This window comes from Pyrgilauda ruficollis, unplaced genomic scaffold, assembly GCF_017590135.1.
Source record: "Pyrgilauda ruficollis isolate IOZ18807 unplaced genomic scaffold, ASM1759013v1 scaffold3, whole genome shotgun sequence".
In the NCBI taxonomy this organism is placed as follows: Eukaryota; Metazoa; Chordata; class Aves; order Passeriformes; family Passeridae; genus Pyrgilauda; species Pyrgilauda ruficollis.
In genome coordinates this window covers 16,187,179-16,199,406 of record NW_024524377.1, presented here as the reverse complement: position 1 = coordinate 16,199,406, position 12,228 = coordinate 16,187,179, and the positions used below count along the sequence as shown (strand labels likewise).

Below are 12,228 nucleotides of genomic sequence, written 5' to 3'. Positions count from 1 at the left end.
AGATGGATACAAAAAGAAAGGGAATACACGGAGGCAAAATTGATGAGTATGATAAACAGTCATCTTAGCTCACCTGAAGTCACTTCCCTGTCAAGCTTTCTGTAGGCAGCATGGTAAAAGAGAGTTTTAAAGAGGGATTTGAGGAAAGCAATGAAGTGTTCTGTGGAAACTCATGGGAGCTTCTTCCAAGCATGAAGGGCAGCATACCAGAAGGAGCTCAAAGAAACTAGTTTGAAAATTTAACAGGAGGTTATGAATGCTGCTTTGGGTCAGTCAAAGCTGGGACTTGTTAACTGTAAGTAGACAAGGTGGGTTGGGAGGAACTTTAGGTACAGTATGTTTTATGATATAAAAAAAATCTTTAGGTAAATATGTTTACTAGCAGATTAGAGAAAAGCAATGGGATAGGTTAGTGCTCTTTGCAACAACATTCTTGATGAATACAGCAGTAAAGAGGTCCAAGTTAAAAATGATTCACAGTTGTGGGTCCAGAATAGAGTTAAAAAAAAAAATAAAAGAAAAAGAGAGAGAAAAGGGATCTAGCAAAAGGCCTTGTGGAAATCCTTTGGAAAACTGTCAAAGGGGTAAAAGGATCTCCTAAAGCACAACTAAACCAGGAGAATTGAGAGGAGACAAAGTTATGAATGTTAGGAAGAATAAGATTTCAAGTGGAATAAAATGGTCATTTACATTGAAAGAAAGTGAAATGCCAAGGAAAAAGGCAAAGATTATATATAAGCCTGAGTTTTCTCTAGGAAAATGGTATTAAAAACTGATGGGTGGAACTTCTTTTTAGTGGTTAGAATCCAGACTGAAAAGGAACTAGGGTTGGAAAACTAGAGGGGAGGTGATTTCTAGACTGTCATAGTCAAACAACTGTAAATTAACTTGGAGATGAAAATGTTAGAAGAACAAGTTGTATGAGGAATGCTTAATTTCTTACAAGATGGATGAATTGTGCTGCTGTTGAATAAGGCTGCAGTTTGAATGAAGAGATAGGCAAGAATATGCACCTAGGGGATCATGGATCTTCAACATGAAGTTGAAGTCAATTGGCATGTGTGAAAATTTGTATAAGGAACAGAATGAATCATGAACTAAATTCAGCAATGAAGCCTCACAGAGATTAGTTAGACAGCTAACAACATAAAACAGCGGCAGACCAAGGAGGTGGGGTGGGGGAAAGGATGCATTACTATTGAGAAAGGAAATACATTAGGAAGTGAGTGGAAGGAGTGCCAGAAACATTATATTCCCACCACAGTCTAGTCCAAGGAGGACAGTCCTTAGTAAGAAAATATTGGATGAAGAGGTCTGAGCTTCTTTGAGAATGGGAGGCTGGAAAAAACAATACATGAAGAGAGTATGAACGCTCATGATCTGTTAAGGGATGAAACAGGCTTTCCAGAGACAGAAATAGAAGAGGATTAGAAAGGCAGGAATGAGTTTAGCAATAATGACTAAAAAGAGGGAGAAAGCAAGTCATAAAGACCAGGAAAAATTGAAAAGATGGTGATAGAAGGAAGAAGCATATTGAGACACAGAAAGGGGCAGAAAAAGGAGAGAATGTATGCAAGATCTGGATTTGCAGTGCTAAGGGGAGAGTGAAAAGTGGGCAAATGAAGAGGAGCTTTGAAAACTGTAGTAGATAACATTACAAAACTATCAAATGAAATAAATGTCTGGATGGGAAATGCAGATGGCACTCTGAGTCACTGGTGTTTCAATGTAAGAGAACACATGCAAAGACACATTGCCACACACAATTTCCACCTTCTTTAAGATAACACAATTAATGGTCTCACATCAATTAATTTCTCAAATTTGACATGAGCATTAATGTAATTTCTATTGAGCTTTCTGCATTCCAAATTTTAATACTCTTCTCATTTGAAACATTACATTTTGTATGTATGCACCCTGTTTTGAAGCTACTCATCATGCTGAATGCATCCAACTTGATGGGGAGATAGGTCCATTTTAATTAAGAAGCTTGAAATACAGCCCATACTAATTAATATATGTAATTTTGGTTTTTTCACACAGGAATTCAGAGCAAAATCAAAATCTCTCAAATTCTTACAGTTTCATATTTGGCTGCAAGTTTTTACTTGGTTAGTCTTTGATTTAAGATATTAATGAATCTGTGGTATCTTGCAAGAACTAACCAAACTGCTATACAGGACTTTCTTTATATGATGAGTAGACAAAAAAGGTGTTTAAGAGGTAATAATACTATGGTACCTGGTGTGGGGAAGAGAATCTCTTTTCGTATGTCAGTCTATTCCCCTCAATGGAAAATCGGAAGCCTTTCTTTTTGATGCTGTCCTCTGATGCCGATTTGTGAAATTCTTCCCCATCCTTCTCCTCGCCTTCAGACTGTTCTTTTTGCTTTTTTTTCTTTCTTCTATTCCTTCTCTCTTTAGCACTCTTTGAGCTCAGTTTTGATGCCTCAGAAGAACTTTCAGAGAATCCACCTATTCCACCGACTCCGCTATAATCTCTTGAGTCAGCTGCTGCAGCTGCTGCTGCCGCCTATACATACAAGCACATGTGTGATTTACACCATTTATACAAATACATACCCCACTCACTATTTCAAATTTATTGCCACTCTTAAAGAAACTATTATTTTGAAATAAAAGCAATGTTTCCACTTCACCAAGCTCAGCATATCATAAGTGTAATTTGTGAAATACTACAGGAGCCATAATTTGCCATTGCTCCATAAACCAGGAGCAAGAGTAACCCAAGGGAAAACTGTGCTGTCAAAAAAACAAGGTAAAAAACATCTATTTCAGATTGAAGCAATACGTTGCAATGAATTTTTCATCTGAAGCACTATGTAAAAATAAAAATCAAGGCTTAAACAAGTGGTAAAATCCCTGTTAACTGGAAGCAACACTTTCTTACAACATTTTGATGGGTTTTGAATACTCCCTAGTCTATTACAGATCTTGTGTAATGTTGATATCTTAGCTTGGCAAATAATAATCAGAGATTTGTGTTAAACTACACACTATTACATACTTGTTCCTGTTTGATTTTCAAAACATGTGGAGCATTTTATTAACATTTATTTACAAGATGTGGTAAAAAAACAACAAAAAAAATCTTCCGATTCCCCCCTAACACATAGCAATTGACCAATGAAACAAAAAATGCTGACTGCTGACTTTAGTCATGTGCTTGCATGAAAGACATTGTTCAACTTCTGCTCTATGAGGCCACATGCCAAGCAGACATTATAAATTTTTCTATTAAAGATTGGAGAGCCTTCAAAAATGAAAAGTAATTTCAAAGCAGCGTGTAATCATTACATTTGTACCACAGAAGTGTTTTCTTCAGTTTCTCCACTTTTCCCAATTCTCTTTAAAACTGGAAAGCTATGGCTTTCTGCTGTGAGAGATGGGCAGGGAGTAGAAAAAGCCAATTGCTGAAGCACCATCACCTACAATAGTTTTGCTTCTGTTACGTATATAAGCACAATTACTCTTTGGATTTTTTTTTTCCACATCTCCACCTCCATTTCAAACAATCGCAGAATGGTTGAGGTTGCAAAGGAACCTCTGGAGGTCATCATGTCCACCTCTCCAGCAGACAGGGTCACCTAGAGCAGGTTGCCCAAGGACCATATCCAGATGGCTTTTGATTATCTCCACAAGCACTCTGGGCAACTTGTTCAAGTGCTCTGGCAAAAAGTTAATTTCAGTCTCCAATTTGAAAATCCAGTGTTTTAGCTTTTTGGTTATTATTTTTGTCACAAAATTAACAGGTTCACTCAAACCTGCATAAACAGTGCAATGGAAAACATTAGAGATTGTTTACAATCTCAAACAATGGAATGAAGGAATTTCTGAAACAAAGTAATATATTGTTAGGAGTAGGGGTGTACAAGTTTTCTCATATGTGAACATAAAGCATTTGTTCACTGTCATGAATGGAAGATTAAATTTTACTTTACAAGGATACCTGAGCTTCTTCCTGTTGCTTTTTCAGTTGTTCCAGCATTTGCTGAAATTCTGCCTCTTTCTGCTCTGCTTCTTCCATTGTGGCTTGGTTCTGTTCTTCGTAGGCCATGGCGACCACAGCCAGGATCAAGTTTATTAGGTAGAAAGAACCCAGGAAAATGACCAAAACAAAAAATATCATGTATGTCTTCCCAGCAGCACGCAGTGTCTGGAGAAAAAGAGATAATACACTTTTTTAACATATTTTAACTACCGTTGCATAAGTTAGCCTCTGTGTTCTAATTTAGAAACATGTTATAAGATTGATTTATGTTAGCACAAGATTATTTAGTTACTTTTTCATTATAGAAATAATATTATATCCTAAACATATATGAAAAAGTTTTGTGTCTACTATTGTCAAGGTAAATCCAATTCTGAATAGTTCAGAAATTATACCAGTAAGAATCTATACATCTACATTACAGCCTTTAAATTTAACAGTAGGTGGGGCCACTGACCAGCATCTTACCTTCCTGTCTCATCAGTCCCAAACTACACTGCCACAAGAATAGTGCATTATACATAACGTGACAGTGGAGAAAATTACAGTCCTTCAAGTAAGGATATGTGTAGTTCAGGGACAAGGTGCAACCTTTTCAAACAAAACACATTTTCACTAGACTGCAAATCAATCAAATATAGCATCTCTTTACAGCATGTATGGGTAAGAAACTTTGACAACTTAAATTCATGTATTCATTTAGGTAAAAAAACAATAATGCTTCACCATCTTCATAAAATAACAGCTATTCCCTATATTGTATTTAAGAAGCACATGGGAACCTAAATCGTGAATAAGGGCCTTATTCTTTTAGACAACAGTTTACAGATATGAAATTAAAGATGGTTTCTGCTCCAAAGGCCTTAGGGACAAGTGAATGAAAATAACTATGCAAGTACTATGTAGTAATGGTATTGGTGATGGTGCTGTTTATTTTAATAAGTCCTCACCAGCTGGTAAAGATTCTCCCAAAAGTCCTGAGTCATCAATCGAAACAGTGACAAGAATGCCCAACTGAATGTATCAAAACTTGTGTAGCCATAGTTGGGGTTTCTACCAGCTTTCACACATATATATCCTTCTGGGCATTGACTACAAAAGAAGAGGAAATGCTATTTTTAACAACTACTCTACATTACAGTATGCTGCAGTAAAACAAAATTGTTTAGGAGTACCAGTTGCTAAAGAAATTATGAACAAGTAAAATGTTATTCTATATACCTAACATAAAATTATATAGCTTATTATTTTTCACTTTTTAATTCTACTTCCTAAAAATATTTCAATGCTTTGATAATATAACTAATAGTATTGTACCCTTCCCCACAATTTGTCATAACACATCTCCATCAGGACAAGAGAAGAACATCAAGTAGCATGGCTGATAAACAGTTGTTAGCAAGCTGGAAGCAACACTTATGCACAGATCATTCATGTGATTACCTTTACAAAAGTAGCCTAAGAGGCTGATGGAAGTGCCTGTGTAAATTGAAATCATAGAGATGGTTGTATTTAGGTATAGTTTCACATGCAAAACATTGGTAATTTGAACTCTACAGTACACTTGATATTAAAGTTGACTACCTGAGCTATTCTAAGTAGCTTATTATTTGTCTTTGATGCATAATGAAAAATTATGATCATTTTCTTACCCTGCATCTGAGCTATTGCCACACAGCAGTGCATCATTTTGTCCTTCTAAGAAGTAGAAATGACCTGTTTAAAAAAAGATCAAAAAGATGATGAGAAAGATAATATTTATGCCTAATGAAAACTGAGCAATTATATAGACTTTTACACTTGAAAGAAACTAGCAGAGCTAACAAACTCTTCAACTGCAATATATAGTGGTTAGGAATGAAAAAGCATGAAAAGTATTGTTTTGACAGGAAAATTACTTTCTACAGAATCTTCAAGTTAGCCTTTCTTTAGAAAACAAAAAAGTTAGTTATGCAGGTAATTCTTAGCAACCTAACCAAATTATAAGATACAAGGGATGGAATATCAAATTGTGTATGTTAGCAAATAAAAAAAAAATACCAGGACAATGAAGAAAAGGATGAGAGCAATTCTGCACCTCCATTCATGCCTTTTGATACATAACATTTAGTACTATTCATTTATAATTATCAATTAGAGATTATTTTATTCAAGTATTCCTTTAAAAGAAAAAATGGAATTATTAGGGATGAGATTTTTTCCCCTGTACTCAGCACCGGTAAGGCAACACCTCAAGTGCTGTGTCCAGTTCTGGGCCCCTCAGTTCAGAAAGCACCCAGTGACAGGATGAGAGGGCACAGCCTTAAGCTGTGCCAGGAAACGTTTACGTTGGACAGAAAGAACAATTTCTTCACAGAAAGGGTGGCTGGGCATGGGAATGGACTGCCCAGGGAGGTGGTGGAGTCAGCATCCCTGGAGATGTTTAAGGAAAGACTGCATGTGGCACTCAGTGCCGTGGTCTAGTTGACAAGATGGTGTTAGGTCACAGGTTGGGCTAGATGATCTCAAAGGTCTTTCCCAACCCCATTGATTCTGTGATAACACAACATGTTCAAGAAATTTCTAACTGGATCTTGATTTGAGCATCTGGGGGAGAAACCACGCATTTATTGTACCTTGCACAAAACTAATACACAAAATTCTGTAGCAGGGGAATATACTTGAACATTTAGGCTAACTATTAAGATGAGGTAAAATATAATTTAAAGAGGCAGAAAGCCTAAAAAACCCCAACACACTCTTCTATTTTATTTTATTTTTCTTTCTTTTCAGCAGAAAATGAAACATTTTGCCATCAATTCCTAGTTTGTGATTCTTAGGGTAAAATGGGAATCTCTAATGGAGATTTTTGGGTCAGGTGGCACATTAAGCTAAAGTTGCCAGAACTAGGTATGTTCTGGCTGTTCTCAGGAAGCAGATGGTTCCGTGAGATTCACTGCCAGCTGGCATAGACTAGCTTAGCTGGCATGAACTTACTGAGGGCTAATGCTAAACAGACAAGCAGGGAATTGCAACCAGTTCCTACAGACTGCTTCTACTCTGTCACCACCAGTATACAATAGAGGCAGCATAAAATCTGCTGTTTTTAAAGAGAGAGAAATTATGCCCATAATTTATATATCTGCAATTCTAGTCTCAGATATCATATAAGAAATCAATGCATTTTCAGACATTCTGGTGATTACAGAGTCAGAGCCCGTGAGACATCTGACCCCTACTTAAAAGGAAGTTTAAACATGCAGACAGGCTCCAAGCAGAACTTGCAAAACTCTCTGTGGGCCTAATTCACATTCTTTTGTGGTGCAGCTCCACTTTCAGTCCACTACTTTGGAAAACAAAGAAAATTTTTAAAAATACAAAAATAATAATGATAAAGTAATAAAAATAGTAAATATGAGTTTGTAGAAAATATGCCATGTACAAAACTATTCCTGTCTCCTGCTGACATAATAGAACAATCATGGGTACATGTCCTACATGACACTTCCAGATACAAATAAAGAAGATATGTTCTGGCTGGAAATATCACAAAACACTCAAAAAAAGTTCCTAGAGAGCTATTGCCAGTGACACAATATCAATTCATAAGGGATTCTCTGAAGATCTCCCAGGTATCTGTGCTAGACACGGTTTTCTAACAAGTTTCATTACCAACTCAAGACACAAAATAATAGAAAAAAAATGCATCAAGTATTCTGAAGACATAAGGCTAGGAGAAAAGGTATTTGAAATTTAGAATGACCTTTACAAATTGACATGTTTGTCCAAAAGCAATTGGATTTATTCCAATAGAGACAAGTGAAAAATGCTACACTTGACAGGGCAAAATCAAATACGTAAATACAAAATATCAGGATGTGGCTGCAGCCACCACTGTACAAAAAGATGCAATAACTGCTGCAAAATACAAACTGACTGTGAATCAACAATACACTGCTGACATAAAAATGACAATTTTGAAACGTGCTAATAGGAATGTTGCATATATAGCACGAGGTAAAGATACAAATTAGAAGTAATTGCTAGAGGAGTTAGCACCCAATTTAAGGATCCTTATTAAGGATCTTATTGTATGGGGTTAAAAAAAAACCCATACAAACAAAAAATGCAACAAAAAAAGAAGCAAAATAAAAACAACAAGAAAAGTGCTAGACTAATTGAAAAGATTGAAAAAAAGGAAAAAAAAAAGAAAATATGTATAGAAAATGCAAAATGGAAAATAAGATTGCTTGGCTTAAGAAAGACCAGAAATGCAGAGGATAAGAGTAGCAGATGTAGTAATATATTCAATCAGAAATTAGGAAAATGTAGGTCAAATATTTAGGAAAAAGACCTTTCTATTTGTGTGACATAGTACCAGAAACAACAAAAGGAGAATGGAATGGTATCTGTTCTTCAGATGGCTTTAAGAATAGGTTATCATCCAGAATTTCTGCATGACATTTGTATATTTCACGCATGCTGAGATGATAAGTATATTAAAAGATTATAAGGCAATGAGACCTGGATCCAAAAGCATTTAGTTCTTAAACTAAAGAAGTTTCCTAATTTTCATTGATATAGTCACCAGCTAAAATATTCATACAGACTTTATTAAAAACTTATTACACCTAATTATAAATACATTACATACACTAAATACACTAAAATAAATAGAAGGGCCTGAACAGATAAATGGGAGAGATTAACAATACTATTATGAAAGAATAGCAATCTACTATAGATATGTTCAGAGTTTTATCTGAATTTTTAAACAAGTTTTGTTAACACAGTACTAACATTAACTACCTAAAATGGTGGAAACATTGTATTAAGAAGTACAAAAGAGAAAAAAGTGTTCATTTCTTGATTTTCCAAAGATAAGAAACAAATTAAAAGACAGAAATACGGAATCTAGTTCTTAATTTGCAAGAAAGAATCTTGGCATAAATCAGCAGCATACTCTTAAAGGCGTGTCTGTGCTATGCAGGGGCACGTGGTGCAAAGCCACTCACCCAGCTCCAGAAGGAACAATGAAGCTACATTTGTGTGCTCTGGCAGGATTCTTAGGCTAGCTGATGTTCAGATGTAGGCTCATGAGACCGGGCACTATCTTGCACAAACCTAGCTGTTACATTTCATCCCATGTTAAGGCTGTCACACTGTTTCAGGAGGCTTGACGCTAGCATGGAAATTTCTGGTTTATGCTGCAACATGATTTTACTCTAAAAGTCATATTCAGTGAAAGAAAAGATATTTTGCTACCCACTATAATGTTATGGATATTAAATCATATAACGACTGTGCTTTTATTTATCAGAGAAAAATTAGTGCTTTTATATTTCTTGGCCGTATTACACACTTTTAAAAGGCAAGGGAAAGATACAGATATTCTAAATCTGTTTAAATCAATACCAGAAATTCAATGCAGTAGATTATATAATTAACTCTTACTTTTGTCTTCGATGTATTCATCCCAGTTAAATGTTGTCATTGTTGCATTAATAAATGTACCATTTTCACCTATAGAGCTATTAAAGATGGAAATAACAGTTGTTTCAAAAGTAGAATTATCTGGAGGCCACTGCAGGCATTTATTCCTCAGGTTGCCCATGAACAGCTGCAGCCCTATCAGTGCAAATACACTCAGACAAAACACAGTCAGGATCATCACATCCGAGAGCTTCTTCACAGACTGAATCAGGGCTCCTACAATAGTCTTCAAGCCTGCAAAGAGAAAATATTTTTATTATGATGTTAAATAGATACTAAACACACACAAAAAATCATGTGGCTTTTTTCCTCATAAAGATATCATGCAAAAAGACTAGTAATTTGTGACACAATAATTTTAAAGAAAAGCCTTATTATTTGGAAAGATGAATGAGAATATGTAAGTTTATACTTATTTTATAGTGTAAAAAAATAAAAAGTAGATAATACCAAACACCTTGTTTATGCCAAAACAAGTGATTTTTTATTATTCATGCTGTATCTCAACCCTACATAAAATAGCATTTTTTGCTTTTGCTGATGCTTCTTGCCCAAACCTTTCTTTTATGAACTTTTGCAATGTATTCTATATTAATGTAACCCTATTGTAAAGATATTATATATGCACATTGAAATAGTATCATAATAATCTTGTTACAATATATGAGGGGTGATGGTTTGGAGAAGAAAGACATCCTTAGAACAATACCCCATGCAAGGCCCATGCTATCCTTTAGAGTTTTTTTGTTTTTTTTTGACATAACTTAAAACTGAATTAACTTGCTATATCAAGTGCCTCCAATAAATGAGAAAATTTGCATCAATATGAAAGCTTAAAATTAACTTATATTTAAAACATGTAAAGGAAAGCTTGATGTCATAAGATGCAAATCACATAGGCTGTTTACTGCAAATATCTCATGCAAGAATTTGTTAAACTCAAAGGCTGATTTTTTTTTTTTTTGAGAAGAAAATACAACTAATACAAGCATGAATCAATTTAAATAAATTACATGTCTTGATTCCTGCTTTTTTGGTTTGTTGACAATGTGTAGCAAACAAGGCTTATGCTTTGAAAATGTGAGTACAGCCTTTGTAGAACAAAAGTCAGCCTCGGTGTTTAACCTCGCTCTCACCTGGAATGACTGATATTGTTTTCAAAGCTCGGAGAACTCTGAATGTTCTCAACGCTGAGACATTGCCCAGGTCCACAAACTCTGTCACATATCTGTAATAGGGGAGTTCACACACAAACACAATGACAGCACACAAATAACAGTTGGAGATACGAGGGGCCTAACACCTTACACCAACTACTTCTTACCTGGAATTACAGAAATAGTTTTCAAAGCTCTCAATACTCTGAAAGTTCGAAGAGCTGAAACATTGCCTAGGTTTACAAATTCTGTTACATACCTGTAGGATTAAATCACAATTACTCAGAATTGAGGCATATTTTATTCTATTTGCTTGGGTCTTTGAGCAAGACCTTTTCACCGTTCAGTGTATTTTGCCTGTGTTACAAATATACTTCTGGCCATAAAATTAAATTAAGTTTTATCATAATAAACCACATTGACTTGACGTTTGAAAACTAATCTGGTCAGCTATTAGCAGGAAGTCAAAAGGATTCCTTTAATTCTGGTATGCAGAAAGGAGACAGGATATGAACAGCTCAGGGTGACGGCATTCACAATCCTAATGGGCTGGCACACCATGCTGGCCTCCGCAGCACATGCTTGGCTAGAAATACTAAAATGTGTAAAAGAGTAGAAGAAACATATTGAAACTGCAGGAAGTCCAGGCTCCAAATATTCTGGCTGACAAGATATGAGGCAATTTTTAGTCACTAATCTCATGCTACCAGAAAGAATTTTTATTAAAAAAATAAGTAGAAGACTTACGCAAATGTAATGACAGTGAAATCTAGCCAATTCCATGGGTCACGGAGAAACGTAAAATCTTCTAAACAGAAGCCCCTTGCAAGAATTTTAATAAGTGATTCAAAGGTATAAATTCCAGTGAATGTGTATCTGAGGAAAATATGCAAGACAGAGTTTATAGATCACGTTATTTTTGCAGCTTATGCTCTCTAGTTGTTTTATTCTCGTTTTCTTTTCTCATTAGGATTTAAAGACTGATAACCCACATCTTAAATTCAACTTCTACATTCTATGCAATAAGACAGATGCAAAATTCCCAGTTACTTAATTGGTGCATGTTTATGACCAGTCTGAATTCATGTTATAACAAAGCACACAGATGTATTATGTTAGAATTTTAGAAGTTACTTTCAGGCTAAAAATTCCTTTCTTCAACGTTATTTTTATGCTGAAATGTTGCTTAGTCCCAAGAGTTGGCAAGCGCCAACCCTCATCAGTCTTCATTGCTCTGTAACTGTGTTATGGAGTAGGTATATCCAGTACTTCACCTTCAGCAAGACAGATGTAGTACTGGAATCAAACAAGTGCGAGGACAACCAAAATTATTTATGAATGCCAATTAAATTTTGACTAAAAATGTAGTTGAAATGTAAATTGAAAAGAAATTCTGGCACTCTGAGTAATTTCAGTCTTCTGTGTCCAAGTGATGTCACTCTGAAATTTAGTTTAATTTAATGAAAAGGAATTAAAATTAAATTGCTCAAGAATCTTACTCAGCTAACCTGAAAACAGTTTTCTGATATGAGAGTTTTCCATTCAATTACTAAGAAATTTATTTCCTGCAGAACTTTACTACTTT

The 12,228-nt window shown here is 35.2% G+C and overlaps 1 protein-coding gene across 1 annotated transcript in view; it reads right to left on the bottom strand.

Moving 5' to 3' along the window:
• LOC121356704 (sodium channel protein type 2 subunit alpha) overlaps positions 1-12,228 on the bottom strand; it is a 51,501-nt gene that overhangs the window by 32,442 nt on the left and 6,831 nt on the right. The window contains exons 4-10 of the mRNA XM_041473398.1: positions 11,391-11,519; positions 10,623-10,714; positions 9,448-9,720; positions 5,667-5,730; positions 4,965-5,106; positions 3,973-4,179; positions 2,245-2,535 (exon numbers count right to left, since the gene is read on the bottom strand). Of these exons, the coding sequence (XP_041329332.1) occupies positions 2,245-2,535; positions 3,973-4,179; positions 4,965-5,106; positions 5,667-5,730; positions 9,448-9,720; positions 10,623-10,714; positions 11,391-11,519 (1,198 nt within the window). The remainder of the gene's footprint in view (positions 1-2,244; positions 2,536-3,972; positions 4,180-4,964; positions 5,107-5,666; positions 5,731-9,447; positions 9,721-10,622; positions 10,715-11,390; positions 11,520-12,228) is intronic.